The 21,849-nt window shown below is 39.9% G+C and overlaps 1 protein-coding gene across 7 annotated transcripts in view; it reads right to left on the bottom strand.

The window, feature by feature from the left end:
* FBXW11 (F-box and WD repeat domain containing 11) overlaps positions 1 to 21,849 on the bottom strand; it is a 146,284-nt gene that overhangs the window by 45,580 nt on the left and 78,855 nt on the right. For 4 of the 7 annotated variants that reach the window (XM_003273238.4, XM_030825128.1, XM_030825137.1 and 1 more), the window contains 2 exons: positions 7,605 to 7,667; positions 3,867 to 4,092 (listed from right to left, as the gene is read on the bottom strand). In XM_003273238.4, coding sequence (XP_003273286.1) covers positions 3,867 to 4,092; positions 7,605 to 7,667 — 289 coding nt within the window. Of the gene's footprint in view, positions 1 to 3,866; positions 4,093 to 7,604; positions 7,668 to 9,706; positions 9,712 to 21,849 lie in introns of those variants that run through there. The other 3 variants (XM_003273239.4, XM_003273237.4, XM_030825133.1) reach the window with 2 other exon arrangements.

Raw genomic sequence — 21,849 nt, 5'->3', positions numbered from 1 at the left:
CCTCACACAATACCCATAAAGTATTACTATTATTCCCACACAGATGAGGAAACTGGGGCTCCAAAAAGTGGGACCACACGGCTGTAAAGTGTAAGGGCTAGGATTCAAACCAAGGGCCTGTGTGACTCCAGCACCCATGCTTTTTCCTGTCACGCTGCTCTGGCCGTGTACCCAACCTAAAGCTTCATCTATGCTCTGTTTCTTCCACATCTCCTAGGACCTTTAATCTAATCTCTGTCACATTTACGGTCCATAATGGCTTATCATCCTTTCTTGGGGATAAGACAATTGAATAAACCAGGGCCAGAAAGCCAAGTGTTTCAAAACTCTTAATTGCTTAGACACCTCAACAAACAGATCACCAATGCTTATCATCCTTTTTGAAGTACAATCTGTCCCTACTTTACATGGTATGAATTTTCCCATTAACAACAGTTCTTACAAACCGCAAACTCAGTCTGCAGAAATTGACATTGCAGACTAAACATTTAGTATGATTTTTAGAAAGGCATATCATAATTATCACTTTTTCCACTGAGCCAAAAGGAGCCAGAGACCACAAACATTTTCCATTTTCCCGATACTGACAGGTATGATATTCACAGCAAGCATTTAAAAGCTAAAATTATAATTTTTACAGAATTAATGGTTTTCACAATCAAATGAAGTCGTAAGTTGACTGTCAATTTCAACAGTGCAAAACCTCAAACTCAAGATGATGTACAGTAAAAATGAAACACCAAACTAGTATAATGATTCGTAAGCTGCTCCACACATTATTAAATCTAAGTATGAACATGGACACAGACCTGTTTCTCCTGTGATGCTCTTAAGGCAGAGTCTGTGTTAAGGAACTAATGCCATGTTTAATCTAGGTCTACTAGATACTAACTAACACAATCAACCTGGCCAGCTTGTCCTCAGCTATTAGATTCATATGTATGATATATACTGACATATGTATATATGTTCAGATCAAGTCCTGTTAAAACAAATAGCATTTTAACTAAAGTATTTCCATGTCCCAGCCAATGGTCCATTCATTTCATGTAATATTCAATACCACAAAATTCCACTTTAACAGAGATATGGACAATGCCTTAACATTTGCTGTAATGAAAACTGAATTGTATGCAATTATACTAACCATATTTATATACATAACACATGTTCATCTGTTCTGCTTCTTCTCCGAGGCTGTATACTCTCTAAGAGATGGGGTTGCCTCTGAACTATACTCTGAAAAATCAAGAGAACTTCAACAGTGCCACCTTGTGGCTACTCTGCAAATATAAGGTGAGTTCCCTGGCACTCTAAAACGTTTGAGAAGCAAATTACAGGGAAGAAAATAAAACCAAAACGGTGGAAAACAAACAATAAATTGAATTGCTTGAGAAAAATGAAGGCATCCTCTCATCAGTTAAAATCACTTATGAGGGACAAATACAATCACCAACTTAAAAAACGACTCTGTCTTTCCTTGGTGTGAGATGCAGCCTGATTCCATAGGTTTCTGGGTTTGAGTTCTGTACATATAGAGAAGCTGCATCATATGTACATGCCTCATCTTACTTCCATTCACCTGTAATTCTCTCTCACGCAATCAAAAGCATGTCTCCATCTCCCCCTCCCTGGATCCCTCCCTCATAATTAAAAGTGAGAATTATTGAACTGAGTTGTAATCCTTATATTCAGTACTTGGGGCCAATTTAAGGAATTTTCCTTAGCCTTTGTACTAATTTTTGAACCAACCCCTACCATCATTCACACCACCACCACTACAATCAAGATGTGTGATTCTGGACATCTCACCCAATTAACTTCTCCTTGGCTTCCTAATCTACACAATGAAAAACAGGACTAAGTGATGGCTAAGATCCCCTTCAGCAATTAAATAGTATGATTCTAGAAACAGGATTTACGTTTTGTTTTTCTAGAGATTCTAATGGAAGAAATGAGCAAGTCATGCTACATTTCAGCATAAAAAGAACGGCAGTGTCAAATTTTTCTAAGCTAACTCTCAAATATCCTTAAAACTCCCATTGTAGAAGGTAAACTTACACGTTTTGGAAGAGAGATTAGAAATCAGAAGCTGGTTTGTCAATTTGCAGCCTCAGGTTTCAGGCCTGAGGCCTAAGCCCGGGTCTTGTTTGCTGTGGAAGTACTTAGAACACGGAGTCCTGATGTTCTATAAATCACAGATAGGCTAAGGGAGGAGCTACTCTTTAAGAAGCTATCCCGTAGCTCTGACAAGGATTAGGGTTGTGGTAATGGTACTGGCTCATCCCTGGCTACTTCTAGGCTTATTTTGACATGGCAATTTTAACCACACACTACACTGGCCACATCAGAGGAAAACATTCTGGCCAGCATTCTCTACAGGAGTGAAATCTCTATATCTTACCTAGCCAAATTTAAATTGAGAATTTTTTTAAAAACAATATAGAAACAAAAAAATTCATGATTAATCATATTCAAAGGGGAGTTCAGCACAGTGATGCATGCCTGTAGTACCAGCTACTCAGGAGGCTAAGGCAGGAGTATCACTTGAGCCCAGGAGCTCAAGGCCAGCATGGCCCACACAGCAAGATGCCACCTCATTGAGAAAAACAAAAAGGTGGTACAGAATACAGCAAATTTTAAATTATTTTTTAAAAATCAAAGGGAAATAAATAAGTGCAGCACAGTGAAACCATTCTGTAGGAGACTCTTAAGGCAGATATGTCATTATACATTTGACCAAACCCACAAAATGAATAACAGCAAGAGTAAACCCTAATGTAACCTATGAATTTGGGGTAATAATGATGTGTCAGCTTAGGTTCATGAATTGGAACAAATGTACTGCTCTGCTGTGCAATGCTGTTAGTGGGGCAGGCTGAGGAAACAGGTTATGTGAATATGGGAATTGTCTGCATTTTCCCTTCAATTTTGATCTGAACCTCAAACTGCTCTAAAAATATAAAGTCTACTTTTAAAAATTAAAGTAAATTTAACCAGATGTGTGTGTGTGTGTGTGCGCGTGTACACACCTATGTGTGTATGAGACATATGTGGGAAGACAGTAGTGAGGGAGAGGATGCAGAAACAGCTTTTGAGAAATATAATAAAGACATGCTACCAGTTTTCCCAATATATTTTTGCCATTCCTTAAGTGCCACTTCAGATACAAATGAATGTCCTAAACTTTTGGGACACTTCCCAAACATACAAACTACGTTTGAAGGGAAAAGAGTATCAGTTTTTTTAAAATTACATACAAAGGCAAAGTGCAGACTCTAAACTACATCAAAATAAAAAGCATATCATTAACTCATTCAACAGACCAAATGAAGCAACAGTTATGACCAATAATGAACACTTTTTTTTTTTTTTTTTTTTTTTGGAGACAGAGTCTCGCTCTTGTCACCCAGGCTGGAGTGCAGTGGTACGATCTCGGCTCACCGCAACCTCCACATCCCGGGTTCAAGCTATCCTCCCGCCTCACCCTCCTGAGCAGCTGGGATTACAGGCATCCGCCACCACCCCCGGCTAATTTTTGTACTTTTAGTAAAGACAGGGTTTCACCATGTTGGCCAGGCTGGTATCGAACTTCTGACCTCAGGTGATCCACCTGCCTTGGCTTCCCAAAGTGCTGGAATTACAGGTGTTGAGCCACTGCGCCCGGCCAATAATGAACACTATTAAAGATACTGCCTATATTTCCTAGACAGACACTAAATTATAATTCCTCAAGTTCCATATATTAAAGTATGTGTCCCAAAGAAATGCTGCCTCACACAGTAATCATTTCATAAATATCCACCTAGGTCCTTGGGCTGGGCACTCTTCAACTGCTCAGCTTTTGAAAAGACAAGTACAGTTACCTGGTAAAGCGGTAATAAAGTCCCGCTGCAACATGGGCTTCAGGTAAGAGTTAATATGTCCATGCTGATAATGACACATTCGTGAAATAAGATGTTCCACAAATTCCACTTGATCTGATTCAGACCACTGGTCAAAATATTTAATACACAAGTCTTTTTCTTTTTGATAGTTTCCTTCTGATGGCCTCTTTCTGGAGACGATCACAGATGATGTTCCATTACTTATCTATTTTAGAAAAACAAAAAACAATTAGTTTAACAAGGAAAGAAACCTAATTAATATTTCATTAGAAATATTTTTCACCCTGTGTATTTAATCTTAAAATGCCACTTTTACCCTAAAGCCAAACTCATTCCTTTATTAATTCATTCAGGAATTAAAAATGTATTCAGGGTCTGTGTCCTCAAATTAGTTACTACAGGAAATGCCAAAATTATAGCTATTTCTAAAAGGCACCTTAAATTATCATTTTCCAATGCTTATTACAAAATGATGCTCCAAAGATATATACTGGGTATCTCTATACATGGGATCTATATGAATTATCGTCTCCAAAGATAGCTAATGCTGGAGATAACCATCTTAGAGAAACTGCTCAACTTGGCAAAGTGGCAACTGATTGATTATTAACAGTCTGTTTTACTTCCTCAAAGTTGAAAGTTAATGCTACATACATCTATGCTAATGGTTCTCAAACTTGAGCTAGCATCAGAATAACAGGAGGGATTGTTAAACACACAGATTGCTGGGTCCCACCCTAGAGGTTTTGGTTTTATTAGTCTGGAGTGGAGCGCATGAATTTGTATTTCTAACAAGTTTCCCTGCAATGCTGATGCCGCTGGTCCAGAGACTACACTTTAGGGACCACATGCTGAGAACCACAGGTCTATATAAAGATAAGCTGTGTTGTGTTGAAACCTGAAAGCAATTCAATCCAAAAAGCTTCATTTTACCCAACAGTTTCAATCTCCTCCATACTGTTTCCCAGGGCTACTAATCTGGCAAAACAGTTTAGACTTTCCCATCCTTCTTGATTACCTTCTCAGAAAGTGACCCAAGGTAAATAAACCATGTATACCTGAAAAGTTCTGCATCTTACATAGGTGGTTCATGGACAACTCACAGACTCTTATACTAACAATGCATTTCTCAACAAATCTTCCTATAAGTCCTTACATAAAATCAGTATATATTTTTTAAAACTGAAACTACACACACTGCATCTGCACAGTAACATTAAAAACAATCTCAATCACTAGACTCAAACCACAACTACTATCAAGTGCAGTAACCTCCCTGTCTAAAAACAAAATAACCTCAATACTTTTGTCAAACATTTATCAAGCTGTCGACCACTCTTCTGACAGCCTCCTCATACATAATACCAGAAAAAATAACACAAAAGATAATTCTAAGAACTGAAGAGTTGAATTACAAATACCTATTAATTCCATTAGGAACTTATCTCAGGAGTCTTACGTGGAATGAACCAAGAGCTTTCACTATCAGTATGTCCCCTAACTTAAAGTGGACTAAACCCATCCCAGAGAAAACATCCTTTATAAATATCCAAAGGAGTCTTCAGTCTTCCTTGACAAACAACCTTGTCTGAAGTTCTTATGTAAACATTTAGAGGTATAAGATGGGAAGGCATCTATCTTCTACTCAATTTATCCTACCGCCCCATTGTCGAGGAATGTTTCTTCCCTTGTATCTTGGGTGATGAAAAGCTCACTGACACCAAGTACCACCAGGGGGAAGCACTGAACAAGGATTTTGAAATTTTGCTTACACTAACACATTTGAGTCTTAACAGATCCAAAAAATATGGAGTTCAAAACAGAGATGAAAAGTCTTTGCTGTGATGAATATTGGCAAGAATAAGGGGCATCTAAGTTGCTTTAAGCATAAGGATGTCCACCACAATATAACAAGGAAAAGTTAGAAATAACTGCCCAATTACAGGCAACTATTTAAAACAAATTCTAACACATCACCATTAAGAGCTGTAATGTAAGCCACTAAAATAACATATAAAGTAAGATTTTGGCCAGGCATGGTGGCTCACGCCTGTAATCCCAGCACTTTGGGAGGCCAAGTTGGCTGGATCACTTAAGGTCAGGAGTTCGAGACCACTCTGGCCAACATGGTGAAACCCTGTCTCTACTAAAAATACAAAAGCAGTGGCAGGCGCCTGTAATCCCAGCTACTGAGGAGGCTGAGGCAGGAGAAATGCCTGAACCTCGGAGGCAGAGGGTGCAGTGAGCTGAGATCGCACCACTGCACTCCAGCCTGGGGTGCACAGCAAGACTGCGTCAAAAAAAAAAAAAAAAAGGTAATATTTTTATAGCAACAGAACATGCTTATGAAATAATATCAAGAAACAAAAGGCAAGATCCAGGATTTTATAAAACATTACGATCACAGTAATTCATGACAAGGGGAACACACCATGACAGAGTAAAGGATATACATCAAAATCTCAAAAGTGCCTTAAGAAAGAAAACTACGTATGCTTTCCTTCCCTTTATTTCTATATTTGATTCCAAATAACTTGCCAAAATAATGGTTCGTAACAGGTTAAATATAATGATAACAACTTGCATTTGTGTACTGCTTTATAATTTACAAAGTACTTTCACAGTCATTAATTCATTTGACAAGCAAAAGTGTTATTTTATTTACAGACAAGTTCCTAATCATCTGGCCTCCCTAGAGTGTTTGTGTAACTATTAACCATTTGACTGAAAGATAAATGAAAGAAAAACTGAAAGCTAAAGTGTGACGAACAACTGCCAATTGAAAAATCATAGTAAATGAAGAGCATCCCACTGCAAAATAATAAACGTGGAGGGTACAAAACTCAGTCTGTACACAGTGTTAAGAAGAAAATAACAGCATGTGCACTATTCTATAGCACATTTTCAATATGCTATTTCCAACCACGTGCTCAGCCCAGCAAGCTCTTCCTAGCGTTGTTTTTCTTTGCTTCATTTCCTCTTAAATGTGTTGGGTGCACTTTGTTCCTGCTAACTAATCTATCTTTTTAGTTTCAAATCAAATGAACCCAGAGAATTTATTTTTACATTATTATCTTCAGATTTAGATTTGTTTTGCTTTTAATCCTGTCTTCGTGAAGGGGAAAGCCATGTGTACCAGCATGGTTGATAAAACACCAAATCGTGAAACTTTGCTTGCTCCCCAAACCCCCAACCACACATACATACATACACACACACACACACACACACACACACACACACACACACAACCTGGGAAATTGGGAAGAAAACTGGCAAACCTTAAACTAGAGCCAAGGGAGAAGGAGACGAGCTTAAAAGGAAAAGGCAAACCAAAGGAAATGGGAAAGAAGAGTAAAGGTTGAGAGCAAAAGGAGAAAAGGCCATCCATGTATATACTGGTGTGTGGCATGGTGCCCTTCTGGTGACAAAGGATGCCATCACTGTCCATCTTTGGCTTAGGCAGAGGCCACAGACAAAACATTTTAGGCTATAGCCACTTCAGAATCTTTGTGGAAACTCCAAAATTATTTAGCATATTTGTAATGACAATTCCCTATGGAATGAAGATAAATTAGGGTGGATTCTGAAACTAGCAAAACTGCACAAAAGAAAACAAAAATGCTTGGCTCTTGATTCCACTGAGGACATTAACTGAGGGAGCATCCTATCTACAGTAAGTCAGTTGCTATCTAATCTGTGCGCCGTCATTCCTACCTGCCAAAGAGTATTTTTCTTTGGGGACTCATCTTCATTTTGATCTTCCATAACTGAAGTGTTCTAGGGGGGGAAAAACAGGTTATTTGAATTATACCAAGTTTTGCAAATCCTAAATAACTACAAGAAATAATTTTGAAAACCCAAACTAGAGTGTACCAATACAAACCCAAGAACTATTTGGCTTTGTGGCTAACACACGCCATTTTGGGTCAAGGGAGATGTGCTCATCTTTCATAAATCAATAAAGTTAGTGGTTAGACGAAAGCAAGCATAAAGTCATTACTTACAAAGGTTGGGTGTGCTTAGAAAAAAGGCTAAATTGTGGGAGTAAGGCTGAAGCTCAACCTCAGTCATCACTGTTTTTGTACTTGTGACAAGAAATTCCAAAGACTCATGAAGTTTCTGATGATTGCACAAAACATTTACTAGATGATCTGCTATTCAGTAATGCACCCCAAGGAATCCGCAATTAGAAGCAGCAAAGCCTTGGAAGCCCCCCTGCCTTCGTCTTTCCTCCCTTGATAGCCTTGTTTTTCTGGAATGGCTTTGCAATCTCCGCTAGCAAGCATAGTGGGTGCCCCAACCTTCTCCCTGAAGAGGAGGATGCTGTTAGCCAGTAACAATCTGGCTTGCCTTGGGAATGCATTAGCTTTTGATTTTTGTGTTTACTGCACAAAGAGGTACTGTGTAATTATTCTTTCTGGTGACCCAGTCGCTCAATAGATGCCCATTAACTAGAGATTATACATGATTGGATTTTCCCTTTTGAAGCTCCCACCTAATGGCTAAATGGAAACTTAATGAGAAGGGGAAGTGGGCTAGTTGTGCTCTGAAAAGAGTAACAACTCATTTATGGATAGCAGTCTAAGATTCCTTCCAAAACCTAAAATTATAAGATTGGAGTATAAAATTTAAACAACATTTGTCTCATAGTATTATTCAAAAGGATATTATAGATCTATTTAAGTTATCAGTGTTTATAAGATCCTGTTTGTTGTCTTTAGGGAATAAGCCTCTCTCAAATTTTCCCTATTTTTCCTTTATGTTCTTCAAGTCCTAAAATGTTTGGACTATTTATACAGTATTTCCAAACAATCCATTTGAAAATACCAATGTAGGTAATGACATAAGAATCACCACTGAACACTAGCCACTCTACAGGTCACAAAACTGGCTCTGATCAGGGATGCAGTATGATGGAGTAGGAAAGTCAAAGGCTTTGAAGCCAAAGAGAAGTTGGATTCCTGATTTGGTCACTCATTCAATGTGTGTGTGTGTGTGAGCCTGAGCAAGTTCTTTTACCCTGGGAACAAATACAAACACACAGAGTTGTTGTGGGGATGGAGACTACCCTACACAATGCTTAGTGCATAATGGGTATTCCAGAAAACATTACTTCACTCTCCGATTTGAAGATGCTACTTTTCACTGCGGCATTATTCACAATAGCAAAGACTTGGAACCAACCCAAATGTCCATCAATGATAGACTGGATTAAGAAAATGTGGCACATATACACCATGGAATACTATGCAGCCATAAAAAACGATGAGTTCATGTCCTTTGTAGGGACATGGATGAAGCTGGTAACCATCATTCTCAGCAAACTATCACAAGGACAAAAAACCAAACACCACATGTTCTCACTCATAGGTGGGAATTGAACAATGAGAACACTTGGACACAAGAAGGGGAACATCACACACCGGGGCCTGTTGTGGGGTGGGGGGAGGTAGGGGGAGGTGGGGGGATAGCATTAGGAGATATACCTAATGTAAATGACGAGGTAATGGATGCAGCACACCAACATGGCGCATGTACACATATGTAACAAACCTGCACGTTGTGCCCATGTACCCTAGAACTTAAAGTATAATTTAAAAAAAAAAAAAGAACAAAAAAAAAAAAGAAGAAGATGCTACTTTTCCCCTGTGTTATCTTCTTATGCTTTTCTAATTTCAGAGATTTTGACAGGATGCTCCAGATGGCTGCCTATGGGGAAAACCTGGCTTTCTCAGTAAAATCTTATAAACCCCACAGCATCAAGGTCCACAATGAGGGAGAGGGACAGGAGGGTGGGGCTCTATGTAAAACTCAACCATGAGCTAGAGAGGAAGGCAGTGTGTCCAAGAGTCCAAAACAGGACTGGAGTGGTGAAAGCAGTTAAATAATTATGAATGGGATGAAGAACAAGGAAACAAAGGTAGTATTTATGGAGGTCTCTCCATGTAATCTTTTTATTTCTATCTTAAAGGAACCTAAGGGTTACTAAAGCGAGCAGGTTTCCTCAGAGGAATAAAGAAAGGGGGAGCGGTGACTCAGTACAGCATCCCCCGAGTTTGGTAGTTACAAAGCCGTCTTGCAAGGCCACAATGTCTGGGTTCTAAGAGTGGTAAGGAGAACGAATGGCTGGAAACATGAAAGGTGGAGCACGGAAAGGAATGAGGAATTAAGTGGAAGAGAGATGGGAAATCAGTCCCCACCCCATGTCTCCAGGTACCGCAGAGGAAACATATGAGGGATGCATATATGGTTTGGTTTTGTTTTCTGTTTTTTGTGTTTTTGTTTTTTGGTTTTTTTTTTTTGATACGGAGTCTCGCTCTGTCACCCAGGCTGGAGTGTGATGGCACGATCTCAACTCACTGCAACCTCCGCCTCCCGGCTTCAAGCGATTCTCCTGCCTCAGCCTCCCGAGTAGCTGGGATTACAGGCGCACACCACCATGCCCAGCTAATTTTTGTACTTTTAGTAGAGACGGGGTTTCACCATGTTGGCCAGGATGGTCTCGATCTCTTGAACTTGTGATCCGCCCGCCTCAGCCTCCCAAAGTGTTGGAATTACAGGCATGAGCCACCACACCCAGTCAAGAGATGTATATATGTTTTAAACTAAAAGCTTTTGAAATATAGGAGCCAGAATCCTCCAGGGCTATTGTGACCTAAACCACCTTAATATTTTCTTTACTTAAGATGAAAACACAAGAAATGTCAGAAGTCCCTGTACACTATACATGAAACAACTCTTCACAGTGAGAAAATTTCATTCTTCATGTATTCCAAAACAGAGAAATGATGTTTACTTATATGGTTGATAAGGAAACAACCCCCTGAAGAAAACAGCAGCTATTATCTTAAGGCTTCATAAAGAAGGCTAGACATACAATTTAATAAAATTGTTTTTAATAAAACCATGGGGGTTGCAATAGTTCTCCCATCCTACATACTTTTCAACTTCTTTTATAAAGGCTTCAGGAGAAGAAACCAAAGGGAAAATGCTGCTTTCAAGCTACACTGACCAGAGGATTCCAGGCGATGCAAAAGGTGTCTGGAGAAAAAAGCATCCAAGCGTCTAATTAGGTTTAGAAATTAGAGAAATGCTATACACATCCTTGCACTCTAGACTCTCTCTCTCTCTCTCTGTGTGTGTGTGTGTGTGTGTGTGTGTGTGTGTGTGTGTGTGTGTGTGTAAATATATATATATTCTATTCAGAGATATATTTTATATATATATATTTGTCTCTCAGAAGTTAGAATACACTCCATTAAGATACGAAAGGCTCTATAATATACTATTATTTTAAAATTAGGTTAAATTCATTTAATCCAACTTTCCCGTTTGTTGGACATGGACAGCCCCCCTTTTATAATAATATCTATTAATAATAGCTCAGCACTTATTGGCAAACACTGGACTAGAGCAATAGCCTGGCGTAATTCCTTCCTCTCTCTTCACCAAATACTTTTGGGAGACAAAGGAAACATCCACTTTGTTTATACAATACAGTCCTCTCCTATTCCCCATCATCCTTCTCAGCCGGCTACTGGTTGAGCATCCCACACGCAAAAATCCTAATTCCAAAAGTGTAATACAGATATTCTAAAATCTGTACATTTCCAAAATCAGAAACACTTTTGGTCCCAAGCAGATAAGGGATACTCAATCCGTACACAGGGTCGCAGGAGTAAGTGGTGATGGCAAGAATAGAAAATTCTCTTAGGGAAGCTATAATTTTTTTAATCACTTTGAATTTTATTCCTTAAAGGCAAGAGACAAAAGGTCACGGGTTCAAGGGTGAGGTAAAAACAATGAGCTTCCCAAGAGAAAAGAAAGGTCATTTCCTACATCCAAACCCTCATGTGAAACCATGGCCAATCTGAGAGTTGAAATCCTCTTTAAGTTTCCAACACTCACGAGAAGAAAAGTTATTTGAAATACCAACCAGTTTACTTTCTACCCTTCTCATCATTTCCTTCCTCTTATGTCTACCAAGGAGCATCACATGTAAATAGATGACAATGCAGACCCTCCTATTATTCTGATACTACTACCAATCAAAGATATAATCTAGGAAGAAGAAGCTAGACTCTCAGGCAGATCAATTTTAGTATTATTGCCATTTGGGGATGGATATTTCTTTGTTGTGGGGCTGCCGTGTGCATTATAGAAGGTTAGCAGCATCCCTGGCCAGTGCCTGTGCCAGGAGCATCCCACACCCCCTGAACTGTGAGAATCAAAAATGTCTCCAGATTGCCAAATGTCCCGGGGAAGGGGGCTAAATTACTCTCTCCACTTGAAAACCAGTGCCCTAGGGATGCGGGCTCCTAAACTTGACACCGTGGGAGAATACACTAAAGCACTACCATCTCAGGCCTGGCCCTTCTTTCTCCTTAGGCATCTTTCCTTAGCCCGTGTGACAGTCTGTGATGCTCTTCACATACATCCTGACCTCGCCATGGTAGGGTAATTCACGAAGCATGTTGACATCTAAATTCAGGGGTATGTCCTGCTTGCCATTAAATTCATATTTGGAAAACCATGGTTATCAGTGGTTTTTTACTAGAGGTCCATGGACTTGGGGCATGAATGAGGACTATAAATAACATGAAGCCATATATATACAGCTGACCATGGAGCAGATGGAGCCTAGGCATACGTTTTCCTTTCCAGTTCTCCAAGTAATTCTGATCTATCTCTGCTCAAAAATCATTGCTATGGCAAAATGATGTAGCCCATGTGGTAGCACCAACCTAAGTAAGGAAGCTGCACTGATGCTATCATGACAGACTCCATCCCAATATGTGATATTTCATAACTACCAAATACCACAATACTCTAACACCTGTTCCTGGGTGTCCTTTGTAAGTAAAAATTATGAAACCAGTCATTCATTGGATATTAAAAACATGACCAACTATATACTTTATCAAGTAGCTCCAAAGAAGAATAGAGAAAATAATTGTTATTTAATGACTGCCTATGATGGTCAGGCATTGTGATAGGAACTTTATATAAATTACCTTTAACAATGACCTTGTATGACAGCAGCTATATCCTGTTTTACACACTGGGGGAACCATAGCTCAGAAATGTTACACAACTTGCCTTGGGTTATGCATCAAAAAGTACCAAGATTCAAAGCTAGACTCCATAGGACACAACCTTCCCAGTTATACTGCATATATATTATAGCTATTTGCAGCACAATAAAGATCCTAATCTTGTTTCAAAGACACTCTTTCCACCATCACAAAGAAAACACAGGCTGGGCGCAGTGGCTCATGCCTGTAATCCCAGCACTTTGGATGGCCGAAGTAGGCGGCTCACTTGAGGCCAGGAGTTCGAGACCATCCTGGCCAACATGGTGAAACCCCGTCTCTACTAAAAATACAAAAATTAGCCAGGCGTGGTGGCACATGCCTGTAGTCTCAGCTACTTGTGAGGCTGAGGCAGAAGAATCTCTTGAACCTGGGAGGCAGAGGTTGCAGTGAGTACCACTGCACTCCAGTCTGGGCGACAGAGCAAGACTCTGTCTCAAAAAACAAAAAAAAAAAAAAAGAAAAGAAGGGAAAACACAGGCACAAAAGTTACTCTGTCTTCATAAACTGAATTCTGAACACAACTGGAAGTAGCATAAGTTTCCATTCTAAGGATGATTGGTTTGGATGGTTGTCTGGTTAGTTCAATTAGTCAGGTCTCCATTATCCTCAGAGTCAGATTTGGAAATTTCATACCAACTGATCACAAATATGTTCAGTGAAAGAGGATGGGAAGAATAATCAAATTCCACACTGCTATTAAAAAAAAAAAAAAAAAAAAAAAACCTGAAGGGCTGGGCACAGTGGCTCACTCCTGTAATCCCAGCACTTGGGAGGCCGAGGGAGGAGGACTGCCTGAGGTGAGGAGTTTGAGACCATCCTGCACAACACAGTGAGACTCTACCTCTTAAAAATTTTTAAAAATAAGCCAAGCCTCCTAGCTACTCAGGAGGCTAAGGTGAGAGGATCTCAGAAGTTTGAGGCTTCAATAACCTAAGATAATGCCAATGCACTCCAGCCTGGGCAACAGAGCAAGCTTCATCTCTATAAAAAAGGAATAATACTAATAAGCAAAATAAAAAATAACTGAAAATACATATAGTGTGTTTTTTTATTATGATAAATAGATTAGCAAAAGTAACTTTCCTTTTTATCTGTGCATTTTCATGAACATGGCGACCCCAATGCAAAAAGTCTTCACCCTGGGAAACGAATGCATTCTAGGTAGCCCAGATGTAAATTACATTTCTGAAACTGAATTCTATATAAAACCAAACCTGAGAAAGTGTACCCCATTGCATTATCACTCTAAAACAAACAAACAAACAAAAATCACACAATACTGTGACTTGAAAACTTGTCAAGATGTTTTCATCAACTGGGTAATTTAGTGCAGCAATACTGTGTCTGCTATGGAATCTCAGCTACCACCTAGAATTCATTCTTTCTTCGGAGCATTTCTATAATCCTAGAATCTCTTCTGCACATTCCCCGTCTCTCTTTCATACCAATCAATGGAAGTAGTAGGCTGGTTCCAATGACCTAGCCTCCATTTTCATTTAGTTTATGTATAGGTACAACAGGCTCTTAGCAGTGACGTATGTTTAACAGTAGGAGCCACGAACTAACACAGAATATATTTCAATTGGAAAATTCCCTACTTTGAGAATTATATGAGGAATCAATTTCCTGCTTTAAAAATGCTGCAAATTCTGCATTAAGTAACTAACAGTTAAGAGTCACACAGCTAGTAAATGAGAGACACAGGATTCAGACCTAAGCCTGTTCTACTCAGAAATCAATGTACTTTCCATACAGAAAAATGTGGCCTAGGTGTTTTCCAACTACGGGTTTTGGCCCATGAAATCAATTTAATAGACTGCAACCAGAATGCTTTAATAAAACAAAGCTGAATTGAGGAGATCCCCTACACACCAAGGTAAGCAAAATAACAAATTCATATAAAAAAAAGGCTGAAAGGGCCAGGAACGGTGGCTCACGCTTGTAATCCCAGCACTTTGGGAGGCCGAGGCGGGCGGATCACGAGGTCAGGAGATCGAGACCATGGTGAAACCCCATCTCTACTAAAAATACAAAAAATTAGCCAGGCGTGGTGGTGGGCGCCTGTAGTCCCAGCTACTCGGAGAGGCTGAGGCAGGAGAATGGCGTGAACCCGGGAGGCGGAGCTTGCAGTGAGCCAAGATCGCGCCACTGCACTCCAGCCTGGGTGACAGAGCGAGACTCCGTCTCCAAAAAAAAAAAAAAAAAAAGGCTGAAAGAAATGAGCAAAAACATAGCAGAAAAATTAAAATTAAAAGGAAAGCAAGGGCCTTTATTGCAAGGAGAGCAATATTTACATTTTAAATCTCTGAAAAGCAAAATTCAAAAAGAAGAGTGCTTTTTAAGAATCAGGGTTCCACTTTGTCACCCAGGCTGAAGTACAGAGGCATGATCATAGCTCACTACAACCTCGAACTCCTAGGCTCAAGCAATCTTCCCACCTCAGCCTCCTGAGTAGCTAGGACTACAGGCTCACACCATAACACTCAACTAATTTTTTTTTTTTTTTGAGACAGAGTCTCGCTCTGTCGCCCAGGCTAGAGAGCAGTGGCGCGATCTCGGCTCACTGCAAGCTCCGCCTCCCGGGTTCACGCCATTCTCCTGCCTCAGCCTCTCCGAGTAGCTGGGACTACAGGCGCCCACCACCACGCCCGGCTAATTTTTTTTTGCATTTTTAGTAGAGACGGGGTTTCACCATGGTCTCGATCTCCTGACCTCGTGATCCGCTCGCCTCGGCCTCCCAAAGTGCTGGGATTACAGGCGTGAGCCACCGCGCCCGGCCTCAACCAATTTTTAAAAATTTTTTAGAGACAGGGTCTTGCTATGTTGCCCAAGCTGATCTCAAACTCCCAGGCTCAAGTGATCCTCCTGTCTCAGCTTCCCAAGTCACTGGGATTACAGGTAAGTCACCACACCAAGCAACAGTACATAACGGGGAAAAGTTGGAAATATTATTTTTTAAATACCTTTCCAGCTTTGATAGATGGAGACCAAAAAGAAAGAAACAAACAAACGAGGGAGGGAGGGGCTTGATTTACTAGATATATCTCAAACTTTCTACCCAATAAGAGACTACATATTATTCTCAATTTTCCATGGAGCATTTTATAAAAACTGACATAGGTCACAGAAAAAAATCCCAAATATAGTTAGAAATCAGGAACAGATTATTACATATTTAAGATTAGGCCAAGTAGAAAAATCTAAATACATTCCGCCAATTATTACTTGCTGTAAATTCCAAAGATAAATACATAGAACAATGACTGGCAAAGGCAAACCAAATACCTTTTCATTGTTCTTGTTACCTACACGTAGGCCCCTAAAACCCAAATCTTGCCAACACATTGCTGGGAATTAAAATCACTAGAAAGCCAGAAGTATTCATTTTGAAAAAGAAGAGATAAGTTTGTCTAAAATAGCAGTTCCTATCTCTCAAACAAACAAGGCAATTCAGAAGGAAGAAGGCCATATGTGCATATACATTAACGCAACCACCATCAAACAGCTTGACTGGAAATCTTCTCCTCTCTCCGGACAAACGCTAAAATATAGGAATATACCAGTTATTTTCTTTCTGCCATCTCATAAAAATGTAAACCACTAATAAATTTTAAATCCATTAGGAGTTTGGTTGAAATTTCTGTTATATGGATTATTATAATACAGTAAGTTCTTTTCTAATTAATCTAAATTGTAGTTCCACTCAAATTTCTAACAAGTATTTCATTGTTATTGACATTATATGACAAGAAATGATACTAAAAATATCTGAAAGAATGAATGTAGAAGGTTTTTCTTTTTATCATCACCAATCGTGTGTGTGCGTGTGTGTGTACGTGTGTGTGTGTGTGTGTGTGTGTGTGTGTGTGTGTGAGACAGAGTCTCGCTCTGCTGCCCAGGCTGGAGTGCAGTGGCACAATCCCGGCTCACTGCAACCTCTGCCTCCGTGGTTCAAGCGATACTCGTGCCTCAGCCTCCCAAGTAGCTGGGACTACAGGCGTGCACCACCATGCCTGGCTAATTTTGTATTGCCCCTCCCTCCCTCGTTTGTTTGTTTCTTTCTTTTTGGTCTCCATCTATCAAGCGATGGGGTTTCGTCATGTTGGCCAGGCTAGTCTCGAACTCTTGGCCTCAAATGATCTGCCCGCCTCAGCCTCCCAAAGTGCTGGGATTACAGGCTGAATCACTGCACCCAGCCTGGATAACAAAGCTTTTAATCAATTTTTAGTTAGACTTTTTCTTACTGATTTCTAGAAATTCTATATATATTCTAGAATGAACTCCTTTCTCAAATATATTATTACAAAGGTCTTCTCCCAATCTGTGGCTTAACTTTTCATTCTCTTAATGATGTCTTTTGATAAACAGAATAAACTTTAATGAAGTTTAATTTGTCAATTGTTTATTATTTACGCTTTCTGTCATCTTGCTCAAGAAATCTTTTTTCTCCTAACATCATAAAGACATTCTTCCACACCTATGTTTTATTTTACTTTGTACATTTTCATTTAAAATTTGTCTTTACTGATTTTTAAGTAAAGCAGAAATTAAGATTCTTATTTTTAAATTTTAAGTCCATGTTTTTCCAATTGGAGATTGCAATCCATTATAGTTTAAAATATCAATTTAAGGGATAACCAGCATTTTTTTAAAAACTGAAACGGAATAGAGCACATATTATATCCTCTACTTCATCAGTTCTAAGATGCATTTTTTTTTCACATTTTAACATCTCTGAAATAGAGATGTTTCTTATAATCAATATCTTACAATTAAAAATGGTAGCAATTTTCCTGACTATATAGACATAACACATACACATGTGATAGCAGCAGAAGGCAGACAAAATCCTAGGCAGACAGGAGAGGGTCCGTGGTGAAACCCCACTTTTTTTTTTTTTTTTTGGAGACAGAGTCTTACTCTGTCGCCCAGGCTGGAGTGCTGTGGCACGATCTCAGCTCACTGCAACCTCCACCTCCCAGGTTCAAGCAATTCCCTGCCTCAGCCTCCCAAGTAGCTGGGACTACAGGCACCCGCCACCACACCCAACTAATTTTTGTATTTTTAGTAGAGATGGAGTTTCACCATGTTGGCCAGGCTGGTCTTGAACTCCTGACCTCGTGATCCACCCACCTCGGCCTCCCAAAGTGCTGGGATTACAGAAATGAGCCACTGCACCCGGCCAAAACCCCACCTTCAAGCTAAAAACAGCCTGCGCCTGAAGACAAGGCTGCTGGTTCTGAATGAAGCCCACGATCCAGAGTGAGAATTTCTATTCCTGTTTGCCAGCTCTTTCCCAATTGGTTCTTTCTGGATAATGCTTTTTAATCAAACGTTGCCTTTTCCAATGCTACCTACTGCCTGCACCTCTCCCATTCTGTGACTATTAAAAACCCTGAACTCAGCCACACTGGGGGACTACCCAACTTCGGGTAGTGGAATGCCCATTTTGAGTGCCCTCTCCGCTGAGAACTGTTTCGTCACTCAATAAAACTTTCCGCCCTGCTCACCCTCTGGTTGTGAGCATAACCTCATTCTTCTTGGATGCAGGACAAGAACTCAGGACCTACCGATCATGGTAGGAAAAATGCTATTATACTGTAGCCCCCCGCCCTCTGCCAGTGCCAGGCAGCAAGCCCCGCATGACAGGAAGCAGCCACGGGGCCAGGCCAGTGCAGGAGCCTCGGGCCAGAGCAGGGTTACAGGATTAAATGAGCTATAACACAAATAGGCTGAAACACGTCCCACCTCCCACCCCCGCTGACTGGTAGTGCTGCGGGAAGGAGAGAGAAGCTACAACCCTTCTGGGGCCCCAGACCTTGCCACTCCTGAGCCAGAGTTGTGACATGCTCTAACACCCTCTTTGGGGTCACGCGGATGCTGGTGTCTCCAAAATTTTCAAGTGCCACCGCATTCCCCCTTGTCTAGATGCCGGTGCCCAAGGCAGAAGCAGGCTACAGCACGCCTAGCCCCGGCACAGGCTGAGCGCAGCCAGGGCCAGGCGCTAAGAGCAGCCCACCAGGCCGAGTGGGCAGGGTACTTCCAACAGCAAGCCCGGGGTGGAGCGAGGCCCTGGGCAGAGGCATTGCCAGCTGCAAAGGTCTCCAGCTGGCGAAGCAGCACAGAAAAAATCCTGCATCACATGCATATATGCATATATATAAAAATTACCACACACACACTAGGTATAAACATAAATTTCATTTCTTACTTTGAAAACCACTGAAAAACCCTGGTAAAGGTTAGTAGAGTATAATAAATCCCATACTGCAAAAGTTACTACCTTTTCAGTTTGCTTTCAACTCTAATTTCATCAAAAGATATTTTCACATCTCTCTAATATCTGCCATTACCTGTTTTTAACAAAAAGAGCCAGCCTACTGTTCAATTTTCTGTTAAAAAAAAAAAAAAAAAAAAAAAAAACACCAGTATCTGGCTAAAATGTCATATGGGTTTTTGGTTTTTCGTTTTGTTTTTTTTGAGACAAAGTCTTGTCCTGTCACTCAGGCTATAGTGCAGTGGCACGATCATGGTTCACTACAGCCTCAGTCTCCCAAGCTCAAGCAATCTTCCAGCCTCAGCCTCCCAAGTAGCTGGGACCACAGGTGCATGCCACTGTGCCTGGCTAATTTTTTTATTTTTCTTTTATGGAGACAAGATCTCAGTATGTTGCCCAGGTTGGGGTTTTTTAATGGTATTTACCTTTACACTACTAATCTATGCCAGTAAGCACCATGATTTTCCAGTCATGTAGTGATTACAGTTCCCTTTTCTGATTTACTTTAAAAAGTAGATTTTTAAAACATGGTCAGCAGGTTAAAGAACAAATGGTGTGCAGACATGTCAAAAATTGTGAGGGTTGTACTCAACTGCCCAAAGTTAGGGAAACACTATTTTAGAAGAACAATGATAGGGGAAAGGGCCTAAACTACTTGTGGGAAAAAAGGAAGCCAAAATCTATCTGTACAATCTCATCTTTACAAATAAAATTTATTTTACTATTTATTTACAAAAGCAACCATGCGCTTACAATATTATCTCTGTAATTTTTATTTGATTTTTGCTTACTTATCCTACCTAAAATTTCCTTAAAGTAGACATATATCTTTTTAACAGCAAGGAAAAGTGATTTTGAAGTTAAACTTTAAAAATTAAGTAAAAGATTCACACCAAGACCCCAGATATATATGCTGTGGTCTAGGGAAACAGAAACTCTTACTGAAAGGACCAGCAGTGCTGTATTCCACTTGACCTCTCTGTGCCTACGTCCTCATCCACAAAACTGAGGTGAAAACAGGGCCTCCCGGCAGAGTAAGTGAGAAAATTTTAAGAGATAATCCTGGCACCCAAGCAGGGCTCTGACACAGTTTGGATCTGTGTCCCCACCCAAACATCTTGTCAAATTGTAATCCCCAATGTTGAAGGTGAGGCCTAGTGGGGGGTGACTGAATCATGGGAGCAGTTTCTTATGGTTTAACACTCCCCCTTGGTGCTGTCGTGGCATGAGTGAGTGAGTTCTCATGAGATCTGATCGTTTAAAAGCAGCACCTCACCACTCTCTCTTCCTCCTGCTCCGGCCACATGAAGTGCCCGCTTCCCCTTCGCCTTCTGCCATAATTGAAGCCAAGCAGACGCTGCCATGCTTCCTAGCCTGCAGAACCATGAGCCAATTAAACCCCATTTCCTTATAAATTACCCAGTCTCAGGTATTTCTTTATAGCAGTGTGAGAACAGACTAATAGAGGCTCCTTTAGTCAAATTTAACTTCCACAGGGCAGAGATATTTGGCTGTTTTATTCACTCTGTATCCTTAGCACTTGGAATAATTCATAGCATACTACTTAAGTACAGAGGTATAATAAATATCTATTGATGATAAATATTAGCTACACACTTCAGTGCAGTGGGAAAAGAATGGTCTTTTAAACAAAAGACTCTATCAACTAGATATTCTTAACATATTTTGGGCCCTACCCTCTCACATGCATACAAAGAAACACACAAAAAAAATCCATTCTAGATAGACTGAAGATCTAAGTGTAAAAGACAAAGCAGTAAAGCTTTTAGAAGAAGCCATAGGATATCTTCAAGACCGGGGAATAGGCAAAACTTTTTTAAACAATATACAACTGCTAACCACAAAGAACAATGTAATAAATCAGACTATATTAAAATAATTTCTGTTCGTTGAAAACATTCAGAGATTGAAAATGTTTGAAAACTGATTTATGGTGATGATGCATCACTGGACTACATACGTGGATTAGTTTTGTGATACGCAAAATATAACACAATATACCTCAATTCTTTCAAAGGAACTAGATGTAAAAGAAAAAAGGCAACCCAAAAAGCAAGAAAAGAGTGGCAATACATGCAGAATTTTTTTTAACTCACTTCAAATCAAGGAAAAATCACAATCACACACATACTAAATTTTTAAATGAGCAAAAGACTTGCACAGGCACATCACAAAAGAAAATACACAAATGAAGTTTTTTTAAAATGGAAAAATCAACCAAAATACTGCCATCTAGGGATAACCACTGGACCATTTTGGTACACAGACTGAAAACTGCATATATGTAAGTGAAAATTGTTTAAAACATGCTCTTCGGTAACTGTTTCTTCCATGTGTCATGCACATCTTTCCACATCATTGTAGTTCTACGTTTTCATCTTTTAAGGGCTACAGTTCACTTCATCCCATAATTTCCTTACTCAATACAAGTAGTAACAAACATTACATTTTTTCCTATTAAACACAACACTGCAATGAACCTTCATGCCTACTCTGACAATTACGTCTTGGTCAAATTTAGAAATCCATGAGATCCAAAAGGATGGCTGAACTGAATTTCCTTTGC

Source organism: Nomascus leucogenys, chromosome 2, assembly GCF_006542625.1.
Source record: "Nomascus leucogenys isolate Asia chromosome 2, Asia_NLE_v1, whole genome shotgun sequence".
Taxonomy (NCBI): Eukaryota; Metazoa; Chordata; class Mammalia; order Primates; family Hylobatidae; genus Nomascus; species Nomascus leucogenys.
This window is presented reverse-complemented; position numbering and strand designations above follow the sequence as displayed.